At 49.6% G+C, this 27,552-nt stretch overlaps 2 protein-coding genes across 5 annotated transcripts in view; both read right to left on the bottom strand.

Annotated features, from left to right (window-relative positions):
- Nucleotides 1-54: 54 nt before the first annotated feature.
- mpz (myelin protein zero) lies at nucleotides 55-12,123 on the bottom strand. Of its 4 annotated transcripts, XM_079285673.1 has the most exons (7): nucleotides 11,918-12,123; nucleotides 10,254-10,420; nucleotides 8,995-9,208; nucleotides 8,131-8,260; nucleotides 7,592-7,634; nucleotides 3,601-3,630; nucleotides 55-2,592 (listed from the first exon to the last, which is right to left on the bottom strand). In XM_079285673.1, exons 1-7 carry the CDS (start codon nucleotides 11,961-11,963, stop codon nucleotides 2,581-2,583), a joined length of 642 nt encoding a protein of 213 aa, XP_079141799.1. In that variant the 5' UTR covers nucleotides 11,964-12,123; the 3' UTR covers nucleotides 55-2,580. The 4 variants fall into 4 exon arrangements, with proteins under 4 accessions (XP_079141799.1, XP_079141798.1, XP_079141801.1 ...); XM_079285672.1 differs by having other exon boundaries at nucleotides 55-3,630; XM_079285675.1 differs by lacking the exon at nucleotides 3,601-3,630.
- A 6,562-nt stretch (nucleotides 12,124-18,685) lies between these two features.
- lig1 (ligase I, DNA, ATP-dependent) overlaps nucleotides 18,686-27,552 on the bottom strand; it is a 32,163-nt gene continuing 23,296 nt past the window's right edge. The window contains 7 exon segments of the mRNA XM_079285681.1: nucleotides 18,686-18,871; nucleotides 20,430-20,522; nucleotides 21,641-21,784; nucleotides 23,812-23,865; nucleotides 26,006-26,158; nucleotides 26,526-26,608; nucleotides 27,025-27,169. Coding sequence (XP_079141807.1) covers nucleotides 18,797-18,871; nucleotides 20,430-20,522; nucleotides 21,641-21,784; nucleotides 23,812-23,865; nucleotides 26,006-26,158; nucleotides 26,526-26,608; nucleotides 27,025-27,169 — 747 coding nt within the window. The 3' untranslated portion in view covers nucleotides 18,686-18,796.

The raw sequence follows: 27,552 nt of genomic DNA, 5'->3' as shown, positions 1-27,552 counted from the left end.
GGCAGATGTACACAATGCTAGAAGTGAAAGAAAGTAGACTGCAGACATCTCCAGCTGGGTTTACTTTGTCTTCTGTTGACAACAGCCTCGCTTGGGGCTTTCATTTTTTATTTACGTTCTCTTTACAACACATTATACACAGTCATCAAAAGTTGTTAGTGCTCTGGAATTATCACAAGCATTAAAATAAATGTAAAAAAAAAAAAAAAAAATGTAAGAAGCGGCAGTCGTTTCAAATCAAGGAGGGTTATTGTGCAACGTTGACTAATACAGTTCATGATACATATAAAACATTTTTTTTAAAGGCATTTTAATGCTGTTTGTCTCATGTCAGGTGTCTGTGTGGCTTTGCTGCAAAAGAAGAAAAACATTCTGAACCAATCCATGTGACTGGACAGCTAAACAGCGACGAGTGAAACAGACCTCCAGTTATACATATGTGGATTCTAGCACCTCCATTGCGGTTATGAATTTTAAAGGAACATTCAAGTCTACACTATCCACCCTGCATATCAAGCACGCAGATCGCAATCCGTCTTTGGCTCGGGGGTTGGGGGAAGGAGCACCTTTAAAAGAACGCTCTGGGAGAAGAGCCGACTCTATCTGTGGTGTTACATATGGATTTTTGGCTTGGTTTAACGCGCCAGATAAGTCTCTTCCTCCTCCAAAGCTATCTCCCACAGCAAGCACCTTCCTCCCCCCCTTACATATTGTTTTCCTCCTCACTCCCCAGCCACATCGCGCTGAATCGGAGGCTAACCAAAACCCTTATCTATACCCTTCATCTTCTCTCCGACACCGCACGACAACTTCGCTTTTCCCATCGTCTCGGAAATAAAACGTACACCAGAGAGACAGCCACACAGTACCTTCCATAACACACGAGGTCAGAAATATAATGACATATTCCATCGAATACAATTACATTTCCTCCCTGCCTCGATAAACATGTTCTCCACGTGTTTTCTCGTACACGTGTAAAAAATGTCTCAGAAAACGCTATTTGCTTTACTTAGGGTGACATACTGTTGTTGTTGTTTGCTTTGTATCAAATCTCACTTTTAGCACTCGTAACTAGACACACATATACATAAAACACGCCTCGTATTTGCGACCGGAAGAGAGCTAGCTAGATTATAAGTTTCTGTTTGGCGTCTTCAGTGAGAACGAGAGGCGGATTTCGGCCCGTGTGTTTTCCGTCCTTTGCCAGTGCCGGGCAGAGGACGGCGCTGTGGCATTCGAAACCAGCAGAAACAACACAGTAGAGGGTCAGAGGAAGAAGGGGAAGGCGGGCCGGCTGGGGACATGCCTTTTGGGTGTGTGGGGGGGGGAGGCCTTTTGAAGGACAAGCGAGAGGGCGTTCGTCGATCATTGGGCAATCCGTAGGGAGGAGAGAGATGTCCGTCATCGGGTTTGAAAGAGAGAAGAAGGACGAGGAGGACAGAAGAGAGCGGAGAGAGGAGCAGAGCATTGAGCTGTAGGCCTGCCAGTCAGATAAGGAGAGGCTTAAAGAGTGGAGTGGATTGTGTAGAGGCCCTTTTTTTCTCCCTGTGGGGGGAATAATGCAGTTGCAGAGTCTAGACTATAAACGACGGGAAGAGGAGGAGATAAAGAAGACGGAGAGAAGGAAACAAGGGGCTACGGAGGGAGGGAGATGAATCCCAAGATGGGAGCAGAGATGAAAGAAGTGAACAACAAGGGCGTGACGACAGCAGGGGGAGGGAGGAGAGAGGAAGATGGAGAGAGAGAGAGAGATATCCTGTTACCAGTGCGTGTTAAAATAATTAGCCCTGGGTTGGAGAGGAGGAACGTGCGAGCGGATTAACTGGCCCTAAAATAACTGCGAGCAGAGACCTCCTGCTGGTAAGCCCCCTCTTAGTCAGGCTCCCGAGGCCCGTGACGTCATTCCAGGTCGTCAGTCGCCGGCCGTCGAGTCAAAAGCCCCCCCCCCCCTCCCCCCTCTTTCCTGATCACCTCTGTCATTCTTTTCCTCCCCTCCCTCCCTCTGTTAGCAGAAAAATGTGCAGCTGTTACAGTGAGGCCGTGCGCTCTTATAGTGCCAGAAATAGGCCCCTTTACACAGCGACAACCTCCATTAGCTCAAATGTGAGAGGATTGAATCACCCCCGAAGCTCGAGGGCCCGAAGCTCGAGGGCCCGAACCTCCATCTACGCCGACAGACGCCGAGAGCAGGAATCATATTTCTCTCTCACTATCACTCTCCCCTCCGTCTCCCCCTTCTCTCTATCTGAAGTCCAGAGTGCACTCAGTGCGATTGAGTCGTAAACATTAAGGGGGGGGGGGGGGATTCAGGCGATTCTTTTGGGTTCCTCTTAAGGACGTTATGTGCGTTGTTAGGGGTTTGAACAGTTTTACAGTTTGCCCAATGAGTGCATACGGGGATCTCCAATCAGCCGTAGTAAAATATAATTTGACGTTGTTGCCACCGAGAGAGTCGGACTATTCTTACAGCGAGTGGTGTGTTGAAAGAGTAGCGATAATGGGAAATAATGGGGGTCGCATCAGGCTGGGCAGAATAGGAGGGAGCAGACTAGAGGAGTGGAGACAGTCATGGAGAAGTCAGACCTTTATCTACAGGAGAGAGAGAGAGAAGGAAAGAAGAAAAAGAGGGAAGGGAAGAGAGAGAGGAAGAGAAAGAGGATAGAGCAGTTAGCATATAAATCACTTCTGTAATTTGAATTAACAAGAAAGACAGGAAATTCACGGTGAAAGAGGAAGAGATGGGGTTGGAAAGGAAAAAGAATGGAGATCAGTGTGGAGGGAGAAAGTTAAGAGTCTGACACGTCGCCTACGGAAAAGCAAATTGGCTTGTCCCCGCAGCCTGGGATTCGTGATGCGTATCGGACGCACTTGGAGAAAGCTTTTCTTTTTTCTGCGGCGGCGGATAGGATCACAATGAAACCAGAAAGGCAAAACCCGGGGAGCAGCTTTTTTTAGATTTTGTTATCAAACCCAGCCGTCTACAGGGTCTCGCTTCAAATGGCATCTTATGACCTGACAAAAGTACTCGGGGTGCCGGCTGGTGTAGGAGATTATCACGACATCTCAGATCTCGGCCCGCAGAGCTGCGTCTGCAGTCGTCGGCCTGTGGCAGGAGCAGATATGATTTGACTCAGTTATTCAGGGCCTCAGGTTGCCGGTGCGGTGGGTGCGTAGTAGGTTTGTGGTTCTGCTGTCTCAGCGGTAGACTTTTCCCGGCTCCCTCCCTCCTCCCCCCTCTCCCCCTGCCTCCCAGTTGTTTCATTCTTTGAACGTGAGCCGGTTAGCGAGGCGGGAGAGGAAGCCAAGCGGTTTGGACCTCCCTATCCCTCCCTCGCCGCCGGGCCTCTCCTCCCCATTTTTGCGGGTCAGCTCCAGCTCGATGGTCATCAGCACCCGGCCCTCCTCCCCTCCTCCCTCCTCCCCCTCCGTCTTCCTGGCTACGGTTCTCTGCTGCTGCTGCTTGGGCTGGGCCTTGAACACCGCCAGGTGGACGGGCTGAAGCAGGCGGCTGGCGAGCCCGCTCCAACCCGACCCCGCATCCTATTTCTTATCCTTGCGTGACTCCTGCTTCTTCTTTTCCGAGGCGGCCGCCTTCACCTTGGAGGGGTCGGCGGGAGGCACGGGGCCCTGTGGGGGGAGGTGGGAGAGGGGGTCGGGGGGAGAACAGGGAAGGAGAGTCACTTCAGGAGGAAAGGAGCGTGGGCGGGGGGGGGATAGAGAGAGGGTTGGGGGCCGAGGACGGAGGGAAGGAGGGGTGAGATGGGTGCGTTAGAGATGAGAGGATGAGAGATGGAGTTAGCAGGTGGAGCTGTGTGAAGAGGACAGAAAAAAAACACATTTAGGAGGACATGCAGAGAGAGAGAGAGGGAGACGGAAAGGGGTGAGGAGGTAGAGAGACAGTCCTTTTAGGGGAGGGGGTAGCAAGTGAGGGGGGGCGGTGTCCAGAGCTGTAAGGGACAAAACAGGTAACCATGCGTTAGGATGGGACACAGTGGCAGACGGGCTCCATACACCTGTGACACCTGTGTGACAATTGATCAATAACACACACACACACACACACACACACACACACACACACACACACACACACACACACACACACACACACACACACACACACACACACACACACACACACACACACACACACACACACACACACACACAGTATACCACATTGGGCTCTTATTTGGATTTGACGATGAAGCAATTTGTATGAAAACATTTTAAAACAGTTCATAACTTTGGCTTAAAAAGTGAGTTTTAGACAACTAGGTTCCATTTTAATTGTTGTTTGAACGTGATTTGAATTACTATATTTCAGTGTGTAACGAGTTGCATGAAGTCATTAAAAGGCTGTTTACTGATTTAACACTACGGCCGTTTTCACGCTTGAAGCGAAGTCGCCCTCGCTTTGAGTTGACTCTTTAACCTCGTAGGAACGATCGTGTCAGCATTATTCAGATCATCTTTGCTTTTCTCTCCTCCCTGTGTCTTCGTGCAGAGCTGACTCAATGCGGGAAGACGCCGCGTCTGGTCTGGACTCGTTCTGTACTCGCCTCATTTCAACCTGCTGTCAATGCCGACTGCCCTGTGAGTCAACACACTGGGATAAAACGTTGAGGCCAACGTCGACATGAAAACGAAAGCTGCACTTCACTAACCGCGACCCGTCCCGTCCAGAGAGGGGAACGATACCTGCACGTGAATTATTAGTTCACAAATCATATAAATGGGATATTTAGTGATTAATTAAAGATGACAGTGGAATAATAATAATCCGTTATCGAGCATTTTGCAGTAGCCATGGTGATGGACCTGAAGGGCCACATTCAGCCTCCGTACATCTTACTTGTTCTTATAGAAGTCACCCATTCACTCCCACTCATTCTGTATATTGTCCATGCAACGTCCAAAAACATCTCTAAGAAGAAATCGATGACGGGGAGGAGGAAGGAAGTAAAGTAGAGCTTCATTTGAGCACAACAAATCCATCAGGGAGGACAGCACAGAGTGGCGATAAGGTCAAGGTAACACTTAACGTTACAGCAGCTGTATTCCAGCGCGTTAACCTGCGAGTTAACCTGTTGAAAAGCATCATAAGTGCGCGATACTACTCTGATGGGGCCTAATGAAACCAGTACACTGTTTTAAAGTGTGACAACGGAGACACACGCTTGGAGACACATCAGGTTAGTCAATGGTGGAAAGCACGCTCGAGGCTGCTCCCAGCCACTGAAGCCTCCACTAATAACCCCCCACTGATTGCATTAGAACACGCATCATCTTTAATCACGCGCTGAGCCAAAGCAGCACGCGCTCCGATAAGACGGCAGCCCAGGCGCACGGCGCGGCGAGCATCCGGCTCGCACGGCGGCCGCTGCGCAGCCCATCCGGTGTCATTACCGTCGCTCACACTCCCGTCCTCTCATACATCATCCGATTCTTTACCGTTATGCATCCCACGGTAGGCTCAGTCGCTGCAGAGCTCCCCACGCTAATGACGGGGCTGCCTTGCCTTGTAAACACACTCGAGCTCCTCCTGCTTAGGCAGAGTGCAGAGCCCCCCCCCCCCCCCCCCCCCATCAGGGGCTGCACACACTTCAAAAGGAGTGTACAGTGGCAAAAACAGGAGGGACTGGTGGGGAGGTAGTTTGGGAAGGTAAGAGGCTGCGTCCCCTGCTGCATACTAAAGAGAGACGCTGACAGGCGAGCAGAGGAGATTGAGAGGTGGATGAAGAGTGAGAGGTAGTGATTTTCTGTCCAGAACCGGGGCTGATCAGAACCCCGGACACCTGAGGAGGGAGAGACTGGGAAGGGAGTGATGTGGTGGTGGTGGGGAGGAGGGTGAGGGAGGGGAAGTAGAAAGGGAAGAGGACAGGGGGAATTACAGACAGATAGATGCTTCTCATGGTCAGCAAGGAAGGGAGAGGAGGAGGAGGAGGAGGAGGAGGAGGAGGAGGAGGAGGAGGAGGAGGAGGAGGAGGAGGAGGAGGATGCGACTGAAGAGGGGGAGGGATACTGGGGACGGGACAAAAGGAATGTGAATGAGAGAGCCAAGGAGGGAGTGGAAGTATAATGAAGTAAGGTAGGGAAGGGAGGGGAGGCAATCGGGGGATGGAAAGAAGAATGGGTGGCTTGTGTGTGTGTGTGTGTGTGAGCTCTGATCGATACAGAGTGCACTCAATTATCATTCCAGTACAGTGTGTGTGTGTGAGCTTCCGAATGTGTGTGTGTGTGTGTGGCTGCGGGGGTGAACTCCTCTCCCACAACTCCACCTAATGGGGAGTAGCACACACCACACGGTTCCTTTGTCTCTCTGTCTCCCCCTCTCCCTCCCTCCCTCACGCACAGGAGGTTTGTAGTGCAAGCCCAGCAAGCTGAAAGTAACGGAGGTGGTGAGGCTGATACAAAAAAATAAAAAATAGTCTCGTGTCAGCAGAGCCTCCTAATACGAGCTATTTGATCAAACAACCACTTATGAGCCCTCGGTGTGCGGCGAAGCTACAGTACAAGGGAGGAATCAGCTCCGAGGGTAAAAGATGAATAAATAAAAAGGATACTCATAAAATAAGGCAGTGTGAGCTCAGATGGAAGATTGTTCTTCCACGACTCGCAGGAGGAGTAACTGTAAATGACAACATTGTCAAATATCCCAGTGTCCTTTTGGCGGCGAGTTATTTATTCATATATGCACCGTCACCCACCGCAGGCACCTGAGAGCAACTGTCTGCAGCTCCAGACTAACCCGACAGTCACACGACAGTAAAAATGAAAGAAGGAGACAGGGGGGGGGGGGGGAGGAAGAGGGAGGAAGATGCGACTGAACGCACTTCTTGGAGGCCGGAGGGAAGGGTTGGCCCCTCGCCGGTGTCGCCCTCTGGGTCTGTGCCAGGAGCGCTCGTACCATGAGCTCGTACCGGCGGCTAAATGACACGCCGTCACAAAAAACGCCTCTGATCTTCTGTCTCTCATTTCAAAGATTTTTTTGATTCAGGGAAAACGCCTGGAACCCAAATCCCTTGACTTCCTTTTTGTCCCTCTTTTTTCCTCCATTATCAGCAGGCAAAGGCGTGCAGTCGATCATATACACCCCCGCAATTTGACTCCCGGTGAGCGAAATCAGCAGCTCCCGTCCTTCTCCCCACTGCGAGCAAATCACACCCCCGTTCAACACGAGCAACAGCATCGCTCGGCCATTTCACAGTGCCCCGTGGCTGTTTACTCGCGCCGCGATGTTTGGCCCCCCTGAGGGAGCCGAAGGAGGGGTGAGGGCCACCAGGAAGAGGAAGAGGAAGAGGAAGAGGGAGAGAGAGAGAGAGAGAGAGAGAGCGAGAGAGAGAGAGAGAGAGAGAGAGACAGAGTGGCTGCTCTGCAACAGAAGGGATGAATATTCCTTCTGACAGCACGTGGCTAACGCTGAATTATTGTAATCGCTCCAAAAAAGGACGTCGTTTTAGTATTCAGTGCCCGAATGTGTCGGATGGAGGTGTACATGTGATGGAGCTGTCAAGGAAAAGGAGACGGAGGAGGAGGAGGAGGAAGAAGAGGGGATGGGTTCAGGAAGGGAGCGGAGAGAACTTGCCTGTCTCTGCTGTGATCCCTCTTTCTTTTTCTTGCCATGTTTGCTGGAGGGGACAAAAGAAAGACAATGTCAGGATGTCGAATCTATCTCTCCCTCCAGTGGTCACGGGGCAGCATTGCCTGGCAGCCATCACAACATCGACTTAATCTACTGGCCCCCCCGTCTCCAACACAGTCCCCAGGCACGAGACGCGTTAAGATCTCAGAAGATTGGAAAGGTATAAGCAAGATGATGGATCCCATCACCTTCATGATCGGGTGGATTATCCACTCTGGATCTTTCGCTTCACTACTTTTAATCATCTCGCTTTGGACGTATGCTTTATTTTTTGGATTAAATCTAAATGAGAGATCATTATCCGTCTCTTTCCAGCCGACTAACTTCCAATCTCAACCTGGAACACCTAACTAAACGAGAATGGCGGCTATGCCAGCTTGGCCACGCAGGTGTCGGTGCCAGGGATGGGCTCCGGCCTCATCTCCCGTCCCTGGCACAAGACCGACTGGCAGAGCGCCGCCGGCCACGGGCCGGGCACTGACCTGACACTGAGGCTGAAGACGCGGCGCGCCACCAGGAACCTCATCAGGTAGTAGATGACCACGACGAGCACCAGCAGGCCCAGCACCACCCCGATGATGGCCCCCGTGATCACGCCGGCCTGGATGGGCACTGTGGGGGGGGGGGGGGGGAGAGGAGAAAGAGGAGGGGGCGTTAGAAGGTAGAGCAGAGGGTGAAGAGGAGGAAGTGACAAAGAGAGGTTGGGAGTGTTCAGAGGGACGGGAAGAAGATGTCATAAGAGCGAGGACATGGACCGTAGAGGAAGACGAGGAACAAAGTCAGACGGAAAAGGAACGAGAGATTAAAGCAAAATAGACAAGGAGAGGAAAGGTCAAATAAAGGTTGAATGAAAGTGAAGTATACAAGTGCAGTAGAGACACAGAGGAGGAAGAGGAGGGGAGGAAAGGTAGAACAAAAGGTGCGAGTAAGGAGTCATGGTGGGGGAGGGGAAATGGGGAAGAGGAGGCAAGCAGGAGGGGGAGAAAAGAAGTGAAAGGGAGAAAGAGATACAGTTGCAATTGATTCCATTTCACGGGACCGGTGCGAGGAGTTCTGAGCGCCGACCGGTCTGAGCGCAGCACTCGCTTTACTCTGATGCACAGCGCAAAGTGGGATTCATTTCACAGTTTGGAATGATGACAACAATTGAGAACAGTTGGCTTCTGATGAGGAAAACTCACCAAAATATGCCATATGGGCTCAGTGGAAAGCTAATGAGCAGACACAGATGTAAGACAATGCGGGAATTAGACTTTACATCCCGGGGAATTTGATTTTGCTGAGGAAACCCCCTCCTCCTCCCCCCCTCCTCCCCCCCTCCTCCTCCCCCCTCACTCCCATCTCACCCTTCTCAAAGACCAGCAGGCGGACGCTGGAGGGCCGGCCCACGATGTCAGGGGGGTTCTTGGCGTCGCAGGTGAAGGTGCCGTTGTCGTTGTGGTCCAGGTTCTTGATCAGGATGGAGCCGTCACGGCGGCCCGGGTTCCCCACAAACTCCACGCGGTCCCTGAAGGGGCCCTTGTTGTCCACGTAGGCCATGCCGCTGGTGTAGTGGAAGATCTGCAGCAGGACAGAGCGAGCATTGTGAATATATGGCACGCATTTAATGTGTGTGATTCTGTGGTCGCTATCTTGAAGCAGTTTTGCATTTTAGGTCAATGTTGCTTCTGTTCTGGAGGCTCATAGGTTGCTGCAGCCTGCAGTGATTCGTATTTTAAAGTCATGCACAGGATCGTGATGAAAGAAAGAGTCTTTGTGCAGCTGAAACTGAAGCTGAGAGCACAAAGAGAGACGCACAGCAGTGAAGTCACGGGCTGGAAAACCAAAACGATGAGCGAAAACACTTGTTGCAGCTGGTGACATGATGATCCTCTGTGACATGAAGAGCAACAGCTTTCACATTACACTCATTTGATATCATGTAAATATAAAACATCGTTATGAAATAAGTTCACTGGCTGCTTGAGTTTAGACTTAATCCAACACTAATGATGGAAAAACAATATGTGAAACGTTATATTTATAAAAGTGAGTTGACGGAAAAAATATTGTTTTAGTGTTGTTCCGAAAGTCAGGATTATCAACACTCGTATTGACAAGTTGTGAACGACGGCCAGTCCGACCAAAGGTCTGAAGAGATGACGAATTGATTTTAAGGGAAATAGGCCGAGTGGCACAACTGGGGTGAGCAGGGGTCAGGGGTCAGGGGTCAGTCTGCACCCTCCAGCGGAATCACGCACATCCTTTTAACATGATGTGAACACGCCAGGAACCAAACACGACATTTTAAAAAGGACAAATGCACCATGAAAACAGACAGACATATGAGGCGGGTAGAGAAATGAGTGACACAAGATAAGCCGCGGGCTGTAAAAACAAAAACAATGAGCTTAAACATGAACTTTTTGAGGAGCTTACATTAAGTTTGCTCCGTGACAATCTCATCAAGTGCAGCTTTAAAGTGGATGCGTCTGATTTCATCGAGATTTAGCGATTGCTACAGGTGGCTTCACTGTTGCGTATTCTTTTCTTTGCAGGACGAGGCATCTGTTAAGTACCACGTTATCAATAAGCCGGCGTCTGTGCGTGTGAATCTGTGCCTTACAGAGATGCTGTCCCGGGAGCCATCGGGCCTGTACGTCCAGGAGAAGGTGACGTCCTCCGAGGTCCAGCGCCAGGAGAAGAAGGAGCAGGACAGCCGGACGTCGGAGCCCAGCAGGGCGTGGCGCTCCCAGCCGGTGTAAATCACGATGGCCTGGGACTGCTCGGGCACTGGGAGACACAAATAAACACGCCGCAGCCAGATTCAAACACTCGCGCTCCTGTTTTTAGTTCAACATTTCATGTATTCTGCATAGTCTGGACTAGAATTTGCGGCACAAAGTGATTATAATTGCAAACTGCAGAAGCTTTTTGTTGGAAGAAAGCAAGTTTGTGAACAAACAAGAGCATCCGTGCACGGTTGTCGACATGAGCGGACAAAAAAAACACACTGATGGACATTTATCCTTGTTCTGATATACGTTTGATCTGAATACACTGGCATTCCTTCTTAAGTCTTTACATTCATGTATACCCCATATGTGATGATGAGGCATTATTATATTACTTTTCTCCCTGAAATCTGCCAAATAAATCCCCAAATACTTAGGTATGCACACACACACACACACAGTTAAACTGCACGTTTAGTGGTGTCAGACCCACCATTGATTCACACATGCACTCAGTAAATATTTGGATTATTACTGGAATATTGGTGCTCGTCTCTGAAAGTCAAAGGGGAACATCATTTTCTCCATTCATGTGGATTACGTTGGCTTAATCGTGTGCGCTGTTTATGCTTGAATAATATCTAATGATCGATGTTAATTTGGTTTTGGCCGCAAAATCAATATTTTACTTCCCTCGGCATCTCAAACAACCACCAAAGGGCCCTGGGAGCTGCACAGACCTGCCACTCCAACAGGGTGGTTTTCTTTTGTATTGTTCACTTTCACTCGGATCGTGTGAACGGGTCGCCGCGCGTCTCGGTGCGCTCGCGGCTACGTCAACACTGACGCAAACACTGAAGTGTCGCGGGGCTTTGAGCTGCCTCTCCTTCAGCACCCGGAGAGGAGGAGAGAGGAGGGGAGAGGAGAGGAGGAGAGCTCACGGCTCTCACTGCCAGCGTCCTTGAGCGAACGCCGCTGCAGCCAGCAAAACCTGTCAATGAACTCACGCTTGACGTTTCCAATTAAAATTTGGACAAATATGTGACAGGAGGGTGAGCACAGAAAGCCGTCTGCTCGAGAGCAAACGCTCCGCCCACCCTCCCCCCTGTGAAAGGCATATTCCTCTTTACAAGCTGAGACACACCTGCTACATAAGAGGAGCACAACACTCAACATAACGCACCTGAGAATGAACAACGTCCTCCACAGCTGACTCGATGTCTTTTTCTTTTTAATTGAATCAATAAGCAAATGTGAAGATATTAATTCAAGTGCTCCAGTTTCGTGTTGAGCCAGTGTAGCGGGAGATATTACATTTCAGAGAAAGATCAATTCGTTCCCTCTTAAGCCTGTTGACCCTTTTCATTATCAAGTCCATCAGTTTTCAGGTAAGCGCTGACGAAGAAAACACAGAAAAGGCCCTCTTCATCACATCCCGACTTCACCTTTAACCCCGCGTCAGCGAAAAGATAATTTCTAGATCTTCCCCTTTTTTTTTTCAATGGATGAAATAAAACTCAATTAAAAAAGAGTTCAAAGAAGATTTTCTTTTTACCTATTCCCAGGAGGACAACCGACGCCAGCGCCAAAAACGTCAGCATGGTTTCAGGCTTCAACGGAGCTCCCAAAGGACTTGATGCCGCGGACCTGACAGGAGTCTCTGCCGAGGAAGAGTCCCACTGTGGAGGGCAGCGTGAGTGGACGGAGGAGAAAGAAAGAGAGTGGAGTGGAGGGGTGAAGGACGCCAAGACAGAGGGCTTCAAAACAGGACAACAACAGAAAAGCCACTGTCCACTGGTTTATACCCAACCACACCCCTCGCACAGGCCCGGCCCGGCCCTCCCCTCCTCTCCCTCCCACCCCTCCTGCCATTTCTCTCCATTTCGCCCCACATTGAAACAAAGCGTGCACTTTATTCTTGTGAAGTGGAAGGGAATAGGCGGGCAAACGGCACCTGCGCGGTACGCCAACAACGGGCAAAGTGGTGCCAACGAACATGCAAACCCTGAGCGGCATTACAGCGCGATGAATGCAACGCGTGCGAGATCACACCCTCACAGTGGTGCGACTGCATTGAGAGGGAATGCCAATCAACGCTTCGCATGTAGGCGCGAGCGAGGTGTGTGTGTGTGTGTGTGTGTGTGAGACGTGTGACGTGGGGACTGCCATCTGCACACAATCTGCATGTGATTGACTCGTATGTAAATATTACACAGGGAGCGGTGGGGGGGCCGTCTCGGCCGGTTTACAGTGAAGGAGGAGGGGATGAAGGGGTCAGCCCAGTGCTCTCTCCTCCGTCCCCTCTCCATGCACTTTCACCGGGGGCCCCGGACAAAGCCCCGACTCTTTGCTCTCCGTCCTCCCTCTCTCCAGATTCCTGTCGTTTGCTGACGTCGAGCACTTGGAGACAATGGGGAGAGAGGGAGACAGGGGCCGACGGGTGTACGCCCGCCTGTCAATGGCGCTTTCTTCCTCCCCGCCTGCTTTTTGGGACAAAGCAGTGTATTCAAAAATGCATCGCCCACTCCTCGCTTTTTCCAGTAACACAGACGGCGAGCGAGCGGGGCGAGACCTGCTATATATAGATGGGTTGATATGGGGACAGGACCAGAGGCGCTAGACGGATCCAGAGGCAGGACGCGGGCAGACAACGAGACGAGCTGCAGGGGAATTTCAGCAGAGGCCTCATTTTCTAAAAGGTCTCGTTCCATCATCCTGCCACATGTCATGAATATGCATTGGTTTAGCCGCTGGCATCGTAATAGTGAATACATGCACAAATGAATGGGCCGCGGTACTCCTCCAGCTTCAGCAAACACACAATCCCAACGTGAAGTGTAAACCATATCAGTTAGTAATTGGACCCCCCCCCTGGGAATGCATATATAATGAGAGCGAAAGACAAGGAGGGACTCGACAAGGATGTCCACTTCACTTTGTCATTCTATTGAGCCGACTTATCCAGGATCTCCTCTTGCAAGAAGCGGGCCCTTGGCCCGAGACGAGCATTTAGCGGCAGGATCGCATATTTGCTCACATTTGAGGCGGCGGCGTAAAAGGTTCCTCGCCACTTGTGAAGCATCGCAAACCGCTCATTCATCTTAACACCTCAAATACCCCCGCTGACGGATCGGCTGAACAGAAATGGACCATCTGCCAACTTGTTGGCGGCCTCGGCTGTCTCAGCTTTGGCTCCAACGTCTAAATCGCGACATCCTTAACAATCATGGCAGATCCTGCCTTCAGGCCCCAGAGGAACAGGGGGGGGGGGGGGGGGGGTCTTTATGAGCCTGGCAGGTGCAGAATGTGGCACGCTCCCAAAAACTCTTCCGCTCCGAGTGACGGTGGCAGTGGCTCAGCTTTTGGCAGACAGAAAGTGTATCACATATAGAGCCCCCCCTCCCCCCTCCTTCAGCTGGCAGTGGTATAAGCACACTGGTGTAGGAGAGGGAGCGCTTATCTGCAGCTAAATGATGCAGCGGGGGGAGGTAGAGGAGCACGGGGGAGAGAGGTACCAGTGAGAAACAGACTCAATCCGTACAGCCATTGAGAGATTCTTTTGCTCAATCATACACGAGTCCTCCGCTGCACTTTGGTGATGTTGAGGTGGACGCGGCGTCATATCAATTGGTGTTATTAGAGATGCCTGAATACGCAGAGTACCTCCGGCCTCAGCCACCGCGCGAATGAAACCATCTCGACTGTCTGTCCGCGTAACTCATCCAGCTGGTTTTCACGGCTTGCCGGCGGCCTCGGCTGCATTTGGCGGAGGGCGCGTCATTAGACACTCGGAGGAATTTACAGAGCACATGTTTCTTGTGATATTGTAGTTTTCTTTGACGTGGAATTATTTCCAATGGCAGGAGAGAGAGAGAGCGAGAGGAGAGAACATTCAAAAAGACCGGGGATAATCGCAGTCTGGGAAAGCATCCCGAGCTGCAGATGTTCGGGGCTCTTGTCAACTCGGTCCATGTCGAATGTCTCTGCAATGTCGAGTGTGTTTGTCACAGCTCTGAGTGCAGCCGCGTTGGCAGATGTGCAGAAGGGGGAATGTCTTTTTTCTTCGAAATGTGGAGGGCTTCTGTGAATGGAGAGACGGGCGGCTGGAGGGTTTCTTGCCCGGTTAAGACAGAGGGGGGGGGGGGGGGGCTGGTTCACACGGAGGCCATGACACTAATGGCCCTCGACAACGATCCAATGGAGTGCACTGCAGTCTTACCCCCTTAAGCACAAGGCCTCTCAGGAGTGGGGCCAAAGCGGAGCACTGACAAGTGTGGGAGCACCGCCATCAACAAATCACGGCGTGGGGCTCGTAAACGACTTGTGCTGCCGGGGGGGGGGGGGGGGTTGGATAATCAAGCGAAACATTTCCATAACCAAATAGGGCAAATGAGCCGTGGCGATGCAATTGGCCAGAAAACTGTCAAAAGTTGAGGCTAGAAGGCAGGATTAAATATGCAGCCATCGAGGGCTTTTTGTAATAGGACAGCGGTTCAAAGCCTGCCGACAAAAAAAAAAAAAAAGAAGAGAAACACGTGCAACAAAGGTGATGACCAGAATGTGTCTGCATACATGTATTATCTCAAGAGCAGTGATCCCCAACCAGGCGGGGGTACTTCAATCTCGGGGGGGGGGGGGGCTGTTTGCCATTTAGGTAATTGGAAAATTATAAATAAAAATTTGAATGTAAATTGATTTCCTCATGTTGAGTCAGCTGTAACACCTGAACATGAAAAGAGTGCATGAAAACCAGTGCCTAAAATGAATGGATTCATGTTTAAATTATTTCTCAGGACTAAATAAACACATGGCGGTGTCAATGAAGGGGCACTGGAGTCCACTTGTGTGGGCTGTGGGGGTTCAGAGGTCAGTCACCCGCACGAGCTCGCTGTACGCAGCTTGTTGCAGGAACCGCGAACGTCAACAAAAACGTGGACGCATTCGACTCGTGAGCTCTCTTTACTGCGACACACGAGCAGTCGAGACCTCCGACGACAGAATCACCGTTTCAGCAAATGCACGGGTTTTTACACGTCACGGAGGCGGCGGCCATACTTCATACAGTCGGTGGTTATGAAGGAAAATGGCCGCACGCTCACAGCCGCAATGCATGGTGTGTGTCCCCCCCTTCCTCTCTCTCTCTCTCGTTAGCATGCTAACACTCGCATTGCCTTCGTCTCCATTGCCTAAATCGAACCCTGTTATCTTAAGACTTTTACATTCGCACTCTTCTGCCTTCGTGTTGCAACTGCTGCAGGATGAATAAAGTTCCATCTCCTCCAAAGCTTCACCACTCAGTAGAAGCCACCGACGAGCTCCGGAAGGGCATTTACAAACAATGTATTCTCAATTAACTTGGAGGACTCGTTGGCACAGCTGCACACAACTTGTACGAGTTGAACTGAGCTGATGAAGAGCCCTGATGAGTCACACAGTTCTGCACAGTCTGCACAGCCTCTCGTGTTGAGGACATAATACCCCCGTTAAGAGTGGAGACTGGAGGACGAGGGAAATCATATAAAGGGGCCCAAAACAAGAGGGGGCCTGACATCATCAAATCCGAAAGGTTACTGGCCAACGCTCGGCCCTCCTGCTCAAGAAAAACACGATTGATATTCCGTGGCTTCGGCCGGGGGGGCACAATGGCCGGGTCTGTGCCTCCCTCTCTCCCTCGTAGCCCTGGCATGGCAGAGATGTCACAGAGAGCACCAAACAAATGGATGGAGGGACAGAGCGAGAGGGATGGGGAGGAGGTGGAGGAGAACAAACGCATTGTTCTCGGGGTGGAGAAAGGGGTATTGTGAACAAGACAGATAGCTTATGTGGGAGAAACAGGGGGGGGGGGGGGGAGGACCACAAAAGGACAGAGAAAGGTGAAACCTGGCATTCTTTATAGATGCCCCCCATTTTTGTCTTTGCGGGTGGAGGTAATCCATAAAAGCTGCTTCAGGGGACACTTCCTAGAGCTTTTAAGAGGAACACAGCGGGGAGAGTTTTAGCACAGAGGAGCCATCTTCAGCTCGCCTTTCATCCGTCACAACACCAGACATCACTTCTGAGGCGGCGTCTTCTTCTTCTAAACCGTACTCCACAACCCCAAAGCCCCCAGCCGCTTATGGAGCAGCAAAGGACAGCTCAACAGAGGCGGCGAGCAGGTGAGGTTTGCAAATGCAACCTCCCCCTGCGGGACCCGGGTGTGAGCGGGTGACTTGATGTGAACTAACAGCACAGCTGTTTGAACACGGCCGAGGACCTCGCTGGAGATGGAGGCCACTGCGCCGCAATGCCCTGCAGGCGTGTTATGTGCTCCAGCTGCCCTCCTCGGTAAACATCAGTGGCACACACACACACACACACACACACACGGGCAGATAACCAGACACACACACATCTTCACAGAGATGATAAAAACAAACACACACAAGAGGAAACTGATGCAGTACCGTCCCGGCACTCCGTCAAAACACAAAAGGTGCACAGAGACTTCCTCTCCACTTACACCATCACACGTATACGAATTAGGAGACACCGCTCGCCGCAGTCAACCTTCAGAGTAATTCACAACAAAAGGCACGCACACACACACGCACACACACACACACACACAGTGGAATTGAATTCATTACGTATTTGCATTTTCAATATTTCATGCTCTGCTGCCCGTTTGATTTCCAATACGGCCTTTTTCCATCCCTGCTCACGCTCGCTGTAGCCAACTTCTAAAGCGACAGTACAGCCGACAAGTGCCATTTGAAATTCAGATTTGTTTTGGCAACACCAGCAGAGGTCCCTTGTTTCTATAAAAAGAGAAAGAGACGAGATGTGACGGTGGTATTCGTGATGAGCGTCAGATGTACCCGAAGTAGCCCGCAGGAGAAAAGACATATTTCAAGAGCAAACCGGGAAAGAAACACCTTTGAATCTACACGAGGAAGTGAATTAATATGGATTAACAACAAAGAGAATGCAACACATCAACAGCAGTGGCAGACAGAAAGGGCAGGCAGATCTGGATTTGGAATTTCCATTATTACTGTACCACAATGGTGTCCTTCTCAAACTCAGCCCCCCCGCACACACACACACACACACACACACACACACACACACACACACACACCACCAGCCGGGCAGCGTGCATACTTGCACACAGAGATAGCAGAGGAAATACAAACCGCTCTGCATGTGTAAACAGTGACATGCCACATACTGTGTGTGTGTGTGTGTGTGTGTGTGTGTCCACAGAACTGGCTGACATTTACATGCAAATATCCTGCAGACGGTGCTGTAAAGTGCCCCACTTGTTGTACAGCATGCCTCCCTGCAGCCACAAGAATGCCGTCCTACCGACGGTTGCAACATATTTCCCTGCATCTCATTGGGTTCAGTGCAGCTTCCCGCTGCTGCACTGGAGCAGCGGGATGCATTACTGATGAGCGGGTCCACATCCCACACGGATCAAATGCCACAGCCTTAACAGCGGCTCTTTGAGGCGGGACTTAAAGGGATGGTTTGGACTTTTTTTTTTTTAAAGTGGGGTTGTATGAGGTACTTAAGCCGAGTCGGTGTATCATCCACAGGAGATGGCGGTGACCACGCCCCCAGTTTAGAGAAACGGGACACGTGCTGCCGTGGACAACAGCAAAAGGGAATCGGTATCAGTTCACGTCTGCGCAATATTTACATCATTTCAACGACTTTACTCTTTCCGACGAGGAACTGAAGCAGTTATCTGTGCTGCTTTCAAAGTCACCAGACTCCGCTGACAAACAGTCTCACAGATAGTGGAGTTGCTGGTCGTTGCCTCATCGGTTAGTTTGAATTCATCCAAGTCACACAATAACAAAGTAACCGATGGAGACCAGCACGATATCTCAATGAGTCTCCCCCTTTACAGACATGCCGGCTTTATGCTCATCTCACGCAGTTCTTTATTTTGCATTCAGAACAAATTATTTCCATTTGCCGAAAAATGCAATTGTTGCAGAAGTCTCCAAATGTCCCACGTTTTTGTCAATGTCAACAAATGATGTGTTTGCGCTCTTGTCCGTGTGACCAAAGCTCACTCACATCCCCCCACATGACATCACCGTGCAGAAAACCCTCACAAGTAATAACCGGCGTCCTTGGCTCTCAACCCCCCCCCCCCAGAGCAAATTTTTGATAGCAATCTGTTACCAGCAGGTATGCTCCAACTACTGAGTCGATTTGGGTTTTTGGAATTCATGTGCGCAGTACGTGGCGAGATGTTTACGCAACTTTGGCTGTGAAAAAGACGGCTGCTTCCATGAATCAATGAACACAACAACGGCAGGGTGCTTAAAACTGGCAAGCGCCTTTATTTCCATTCGACATTACATAAAGAAAGAAGCTATTTACAATTATTTTTTGAAATCGCGGTTCATCGTTATTCACCGCCGATGACCACAGATGATCAGTAGTAGTCCTCCGGGTCGGCTTTCTCCCCCTGATTCTGAATCTGCTGCTGCTTCTTGTACAAATCAGCAATCTGCAGAGAGATGGACAGAGATGGAGGAAGAGAGAGGGAAGGAGGGAAAAAGAGCGACGGGAAGAGGAGAAGACCATGAAGTCAGGTCAGTGACATTAAGAGGGAAAGCTAAAAATAACAGTTTGATTATTCATAACCAGAGCTTTGAAGTCGGTGACTCCCAGCTGCTGACTGGGAGACGGAGGTTGTGTTCAGTTGAGCTCAACAGGGTTTGAAGCGAGGGGGGGGGGGGGGGGGGGGAGACGATGAATAATGTGTGAATAGCGGGATCCACCTCGAATAAGCAGCATCAGTGCAGCAGCAGCAAACAATGAAACGGGACAAAAGGTAAAGCATTTACTCCGACCCGGTCAGACTCAGAGTTCTCCTTCATTCCCTCTGACTTGCAGGTCAGGTGTCTTTTAAACGGTCTGCTGAACCCCAGAGAGCGAGCGTCCCGTCAACAACACGACCGATAGAAGCGTCATCGAGATGCAGCCGATGTTCCGACCCGACTCCCGCCGTAACGAGCGCAAATCTCAACTCCACGGTTAACAGATGGCTGTTTATTCCAGTCAGTGAAAGTTGACATTATAATACGACTCAGACCTTATGAAAGTCACAGCTGTTTAGAACAATACTACCTGGATGTCTGGGGGCCTTTAAACAACGAGCAGCAGTTGTGTGATATCTGCCGTCGGTTGTCAGAGTTTTGTAGCTCCCGACGCCGGAGAACGCGTCTTACATTTATTAGTAGAGAATCAAACACGCAGACAAAGTGTTGAACGCTGAAAACCAAGCGAAACGTTTCGTCTGTCTGCTGACGCAGCTTCAGTTACAGATTGTTTTTCCTACTTTGGGTCACAAGCCGACATCTTGAGGCATTTAATCGCTGCAGGTAGAACAGGAACATGCTTCAGTACTTATTGACACCGGACACATACCATAAAATGATAAATCATAAAAACATGATGTGCTGGTGGTTCGGCACGCGGGTTAGAGAGCAGCGAATAACAACATCTGAAATCATTCAAAGTGAATTCACGTCTTTGGTTCCTATGAAGAGCTGAGATCAGAGCCAGCAGGGACGTAGACGCTTCATGGGGAATAGAATCACAGCGCTGCTCGTAGTTGGGTAGTTGAGCGAAGGTGCCGCTGATCTCTACCGAGCTGTAGAATGCCGCACAATATATATTACCCAGAGTGCAGAGCTTTACCCGCCTGTTCTATAGCGCTGCTCTCCGTGCAGCGGGAGGCCGCCACGTGAATCGGTGGCAGGATATCAATGTATTTCTAAAAAGCTCGTCCTAGCGGTGGTGTTTTGCTTTGACACCAAATGCTCCCCCATCGTCCACTCGTCACGTGATGAGTGATCCTCATAACTAAGTATAACACAAACGAGTTGTTGTATTGGAAGGAGGTGGGCGTCATGTATATGTACATGGAACACGGCCGACATGTTTGCCCTTCTGACGCTCTACAGGTGGTATTTGATGCTCGTGTCCGACATGTTCCGATACGTCGCTGCTTTCACAGCCCTGTTCCTCAGGCCCCTCCCACTGCAGGTGAGCCGACGTACCTGAGCTCCAGTCGTGGCGTCCTCGGCCTTCTTGTCGTCTCTGATCCGAAGGAAGCGAGGGAACCTCAGAGAAATGCCCTTCTCTGGATCCACCTGAGGGCAAAGAGTCAGAGTCAGAGACAGGAAACCACTGGAGCATGCGAGCTGTTCCTCTTTGTTCCTCTGCTGCAGAGTGTAACCCCGAAACGCATTTATTACCTTCTGAGAGCTTTTAAATCCCTACTGGTTTAAAACACCAACGGTTGAATCCTAATTTCTTTTTAACCTCTTGTCCTACTTCAATTAAGCGCCTCTTAAATTCTCTGATTACCTTTCAATACGGACTCATTACATTTATCCCTTCTTTTAAATAACCTGAAGGCTAAAATGCTGAATGTGATTCATAAATAAAGTACATGTTATGAGAATGCTGGAGGTGTCAAATAACCGCAGAACGATAACCAAACTAATCAGTGAAGCGTTATGAAGTGTTAGGGGGGGGGACTGGCAGCAGCTGTGGGCTTAAAACAGCCTCATTACAGCCAAAAATCTGCTGACTTGACACGTTGGCTGAGAGCGACACGCACACTTACCGGTTAAAGCCGCTCTTAAAAAGAGGGGCCTGATGAGCAAATTGTGATTAATTGTGAATTGTTTGGTATGATTGCGGAGATGATTAGAAGCCGTTGACTTCTGGAGTCTCTTGTTTTCTGGAGGGAAAAGACGTTTAGAGCCTCAAAAATGATCTGAACTCACCTGGAGGTGGACAAAACGCTGATCGTCGATACTTCTCATCCTCTGACTAATGATAATAACAACAATAATAATAATAATAATATTTGGTTACAACTCGTCCACTTATCTCACATCAAGTTGTACCTTTGAACCGCGATTATATATATTTTTACCTAAAAACAGTCAAAATGAGCAAAATGTTTTGTGTGTTCAGATGGATGGAGTCCGTCCATCTCTGTGCCCTTTTGCTTGAACTACAGTCACAATGAGTAGAACTGTTCCTGTTCTGAGCTCTGTGGGACTGCGAGTCGAATGCGCAGCGGGTCATAAACAAGAATCGGTTCCATTAAATCCAGCATCTTGTGCAACTTTGTCTGAATAACTCAATTAAGAGGCGCTAATTGTGACTTTTCACTGTGGGCGACAGACCGTGGACGAGCGGGTTTCTACCAGCGGCGATGCGTGAGGGGAGGCGGGAGAAAACGGGCTGAACTGACCAGTCCCATGGCGGCCTTGTAGACGGGCGACAGCGACAGGTCGGCGCACTTCACCTCCCAGACCTGCACGGCGTCCAGCCACACGTCGGGCTCCGCCGACGGGTCGATGCGGTAATAGGCTCGGGGTTTAGGCAGAATGTGCTCCTGAAGAAAAACAAACGGATAAGGACGTGACCATAATTAAATCACATGTTGATTGTGACAAATTAACTGCAAAAAAACGGAAACATTTTCAATTGATGACGACATGAACCAGTTTAAACAATAAAAACACAGATAAAATAAAATAGGGCAACGTATTCAGAGAGCTTGATAAAGAGACGGCGCCGCCTCACAATCACGTCCCAAGAGACGGCGTCTCAACACTCGCACCACACCTGCCCGCCTGAGGGCCAACACGAGAGGGCGACTTCCAAACCACATTACCAGGCACCCACATGAAAGATCCGGCTCACAAACACCTCGATGTGCACGCTTGCGTTACCCGATATTCACCTCTTAGGATAGAAATCACAAATAACCTTGCAGCTGAGCTCAAGCATCCACCCCCCCCCAAACTGTGAAAACAATATTCAACAGTGCCTTTAAAAAAATAAATACTCTGACACGAGCAATCTCTCCGTCAGCGTAGGTGTCACACATTCACACAATGATGCCCGTGTGGTTTTGCAGTGAAACAACCGCTCCAGCTAATGCGGCTCCGGGAACGGTGCAGCGTTAACTAGACTGCGGCAGTGTCCACGGAACTGGGTCACAGTTAAGTAATGCCAGGAGAAGAGGGCTCCAGCGCCACATTATTCACACTGTAGGCATTCAAGTGACACTCTGGTACAGGGTGAATTACAATGAGCCGGGTACAAAAACGCTGCTGCCGATCGACACGCCAAATATTATGCTTTACCTGGCAGCTCGGGCAGCAGCTGAAATCAGGTCTTGATGGCTATGAAATATAACGAGGCAATTCCACCTCCGAGATCAGTGGGACGTGTAGGAGCCGCTTCACTTAGATGCAAATATTTGTGTCGTTTTACACCTCCGAGCACAGAAGCATCCATCCTGAGGGCACACGTACAGAGAGCCCTTCAAGGGGATGATTATTATCAAGTACAGGTGTCGTTGTTTGCAGACGGTGCAGCGGGAAGAAGTTTGACTTCATGTTTAGTGGATAAACTGGAGGCTCTATAACAGCGAGAGCAAATCCCTCAGTAGAAGCCACTTAAAGGACTCAATGAACATTTGTATTTGAATTATTCACCACCGCGTTAGCGTCAATAAGGGAGTTTAGATCTCCCGTCTAGATTAATACTTTAGTCGAGACAAAGGCAGTAAATGGAGGAAAGTGTCACACGAGGTGAGAACAAAAGGAAACGCCTCTCGTTCCAGCAGCTCGCCACCCGGAGGAGCGTGAACAGAGTCCATCGTCTCCGTGTCTGGACTCCCGCTCGGCCTGCAGCTCTGCAGCCCGACCACACCAGCAGCCTTAATTCACCATCCATCACCTTCAGACGGAGGGCCTCATTACAAAGCACTACAGAACCGGCTGGATTGGTCCGGGTTCCACCAGCCTTCTCAATCACTGTTCCACCGTGATTCTGCTCTCTGCAGCAGTTTGTACCACGGAGTCTAAACCCTTAACCTTTGAGGTATTACTTCTCACTCCAGCACACGGCGGCGTGCAGCCGCTTTCTACGGTGAATATTATCTCACGGTTTAGTTTCTCCTAAACAGACGGCGGCATTTTGAAAAGCTGCTCTTATTTCTGTAGAAGCGGGTCTAAAGTCGACGCCAGCACCCAAACGAATGCCGACTCTCACAGCAGCGATCGCTTTCGGGGAGCAGTTGTTAATTTCTTCAGCTGCTGCTGCTCTGGAACCAACCTCTTCAAATGTGAATTGAAAAAGCAATTCATTACCCAACTTCAGCGCTGCACAGCTCCTCCAGACAGATACTTTTTGTATTATTTGTTGGTGAAACAAGCACTTCAGGATCTCCGGCCGCCAATGTTTTTCCCGCGAGGAAGCAAAACACCTGCAGCTCAAAGCCACGCTTTCTATCTTTTTCTAATTCCTTGTCGGCGAAGGATGGCATGTTCGCATTAGCAGACACTAGTGGGACAACAAGTGTGGAGGTGTGATTTGTAGAGCCGGTTCGTGCTCGCTGTGTCGCATTACCTGCAAGAACTTGTAATGCTGCTCCAGATCTTCATCCTTGAAGCCTGTCCCGATCTGGAAGAGACGAAGGCAGATAAGACCCACACACACACACACACACACACACACACACACACACACACTCTGATATACACACACACTGCCTCACAGTGAGACAGCAGACATTTCACAGCGGGCAGCAGGACACAACAGCAAGCAGCGCAGCGCAGCGGAACAAGATTAGCCTTGATGTGAGATTGAAAAATATTGCAAAGATAAACATAAAAATGCATTATGTTTAGGTGAAGATACTGGGATCTGATGTTCCTCTGTCTTTAATATCACACTTTGTCAGCAGTAATAACCAAATATGAGCCTTTTATGACGCCTGAGCAAACCGAACACAATAAGCGGCTGTAAAACGTGAAGTCATGGCGAGAGTCCAAACAACTATTTGATGCTGGGACCGTAACCGGATTGTCTTTTTGGTTTTATTAGTATTCCTCTTATTCGCCGTGAACTTCACTGCTGCTGCTCGAGGATCTCGCTCAAGGACACTTCAGCAGGACGCATCGTTGAGATTACTTTTGGGAAAAGGCGAAGTGGGTTAAACTCTGCTTTCAGCTACAGAGACGCCTCTCAGACTGAGGGTTGATCAAGTTTACCGTGTCAAGGACGACAAGAGTGGGGGGGGGGGGGGGGGTGTTTCAAGGCTGACTTTGAAAAGTGAAAGAGAAGCAGAGACTGTGTGCTACATGTACGTCACTTTGCTAGGACAAAAAGTTGCTGCGTATGGGGGAGGTGATGCACCAAGGTCACCTTAAGAAAGCACAAAGTGGAACTGCCAACTTCTCCAAACACAACAGAGATCAGACGGGAAAGCCTCCATCTTCATGTGGCCCAGATCAGAGCGGAGAGTGTGAACAACACAATAATAAAAGCTGGTGTGATTGGACCGAGTGCTTCCATTGTGCTGCTCGGTCAGAGGTGCAACTGTTAGAAATAGAACCTCTCGGTTTGAAGAATATGTGAAAAGTGAAGGTTTCTCAAGCAGCTGTGCGAGCAAAGGAAGATGAAAATCAATAAGAGTCAATAGACAGGAGCTCTTCATCACACACAGCAAGTAAATGTCTTCTGTTGTGTACTCTAAGCACGACATCCATCCTCCGCCTCATTCACACGGGATGGTCATCTCAAGTGTGAAAACATTCTCCGACGAGGTTCTATTTATCGAAGACATGGCTGCGAACGGGCAAAGTCCAGCGGCGCCGCCCGCAAAGTGAACGCGGGTTTAATCTGACGGACGCTTTGACTTCCTACCGGCTCCGGTGGAGAACAGCTGCGGCCGTACCGGTGTGAATGTGTGCAAGTACATGAAAGTGAAGCGGGCGGCGCTGCTCGCTGAATCCCCTTTCCACGGATAAAGACGCAAAAGTTACAGAAGGAGAAGAAAAAACGGGAGATGGAAGGTTTTTACAGGACAAAGAAGAGACAGAACGTATGCTCTGTGGTGAAGTCATACTGCTGCTTGTTCACGCTCTTATTATCTCAAACACACACACACACACACGGTCACGCATGCTCCGATACACGCTTACCACTTACCCTAAGCTGCACCCAGTCACGCCTACACACACAAAGATTTTCCTCCGACTCAGATTTGAGGGGAAAAGTGACAGTTCAAAAGCACAAACACTCCCTGGATGTCTGTGCAGAGTGTTTCGGTTGTGTTTGTACTCAAACACCCCGCAGCACACACACACTTTATAAACAGAAAACACAACCCTATCGACACCATACACCTCCTGAAGACAGAGATCGGGAACGCTTATTAAACGAAAGAGAACAAGCGGGTTGTCAGAACGCTGGCGGTGCTACGACACGTTCAATATGGTGGGAGCTGAAGATTGGTGTTGCCTCACCAAAAGGTTGCGTGTTTAAACACATGAACTGCCAGAGGGCAAAACTAAACAACATAGATTAACATTTTGAACTTCACGATTCGAATGCTGCCCGAAAATGTTGACGTCCGTGTCCAGGCCAGAAATATGAGAACGGTTTCTATGGAGACGTTTAACTCGGGTTCTTTGGGCCGGACGACTCTAGAACGGACAAGACGCTGCAGGTCTAACACACGTGTGTAAAAGTATCATCAGTGGAAGAAACCCTGAGCCCGCGCGCTGCATCGTAACACACGGACCGTACAGACACCCACCTTACAGACGGACTGGAACTCCTCGTTGTCCTCGTCGTAGCAGGCCAGCAGGAAGCCCCCGTAGGTGCCCGCCCGCTTGCCTTTCCCCAGGTAGGCGCCGATCACACACAGGTCGACCGTGTCGCCGACGCCGTCCAGGTAGTCCTTCTTCAGCTGAGGGAGGACACGGCCGAATGTGACAGATACAACTACAGCTTTCATAAGGATGCAATACATCATAGCATTACTGCATTCATTAAATGCCAGAGAGCACAATTAAATGTAATTTCATCAACACTGAGAACTGTCAGAGCTCTTGAATAAAGACGGAAAATGTTGACGAGCTAAATTCCTCTTTGTCCTGCAGAAATATGAAATCAGCTTTTATTGTTTGACACTAAATTATGAAGAATAGTGAAACAATGGAATATTTTACAACCGAAGTAAATTAATTCAGTCAGAGATGCATAAATGTGGGCTCACGTGTTTGTATTTGAGGACAGATGCTTTTTAGTTGTGTCACACACACACACACACACACCTTGAGCCAGTTGTGAGAGCGCTTGGCAATTTCATATGTGGCATCTTTCTCCAGAGTCTTCACCATTAGACCCTCGCAGGAGTCTATATACACACACACACACACACATTAATACACCAAACACGATTCTAGTTGTGTAGAAAGGAAATTAACAGATTATCTTTTAGATACATGGAAGGTCTTTGTCTCCATCTGAGACACAAACACGCACACACACACACACAAGGTTCATGACACAGGAGACAGTAGACAAAGTCTGTGGACACAACACTAGAAAACCCAATTACACAACTCACAAGTTGTGTCTCTGGTTTGCAAAAACACACACACACAATAACACAACCAACATACAGGTCAAACAAAGAAGCAGCAAAAATACAACCGCACACCTGAAATGTAACTTGCATGTAACACACCCAGAAACAAAGAGATTCAAGACACACGGGGGACAGCAGGAAGGAAAACAAATAAGAAGCTGCATCTCCCCCCACACACACACCTCGGACAGACTGCTCCAGGAACTCTGCGATGGCGTCTGTGTTGTCGGAGTCGATGGATCGTGCAAACACAAACTCTCCTTCCACTTCTGAGAAACTTTCTTTCAGCAGAGCCCGACGCCGACACAACGGCTGTTTCACCAGCGACTACACACACACAAAAAACAGACAGATCATAACAACCGTTTCCTCTTCATAGCTTGGAGCATTGCAATGACAAGGATGAAATACCATATCTCTCTCACACACACACACACACACACACACACACACACACACACTCTTGGTTTTGGGTGCAATGGATCACGGTTGAGATTGCATCACGTCTGCGAGTCTCGCTGGGATCAGGAGACCACAAAAAGACGCCACGATCGCATTCTCTTGTTGCCGACAAAGATTGCAGATTGTCACTACAGATGGGTTGTTTTGTTGTCGTTTTGTTTTTGGAGCTATAAAAGGGTTTAGACTATCGTTTTTCATCACCGCCCAACAAAACTCATAATAACTGCCCATTAAGGGCAACCAGATGT

The sequence above is a fragment of the Melanostigma gelatinosum genome (assembly GCF_949748355.1).
Source record: "Melanostigma gelatinosum genome assembly, chromosome: 15".
NCBI lineage: Eukaryota > Metazoa > Chordata > Actinopteri > Perciformes > Zoarcidae > Melanostigma > Melanostigma gelatinosum.
Note: the sequence above shows the minus strand (reverse complement) of the source record. Positions and strands in the feature narration are given on the sequence as shown.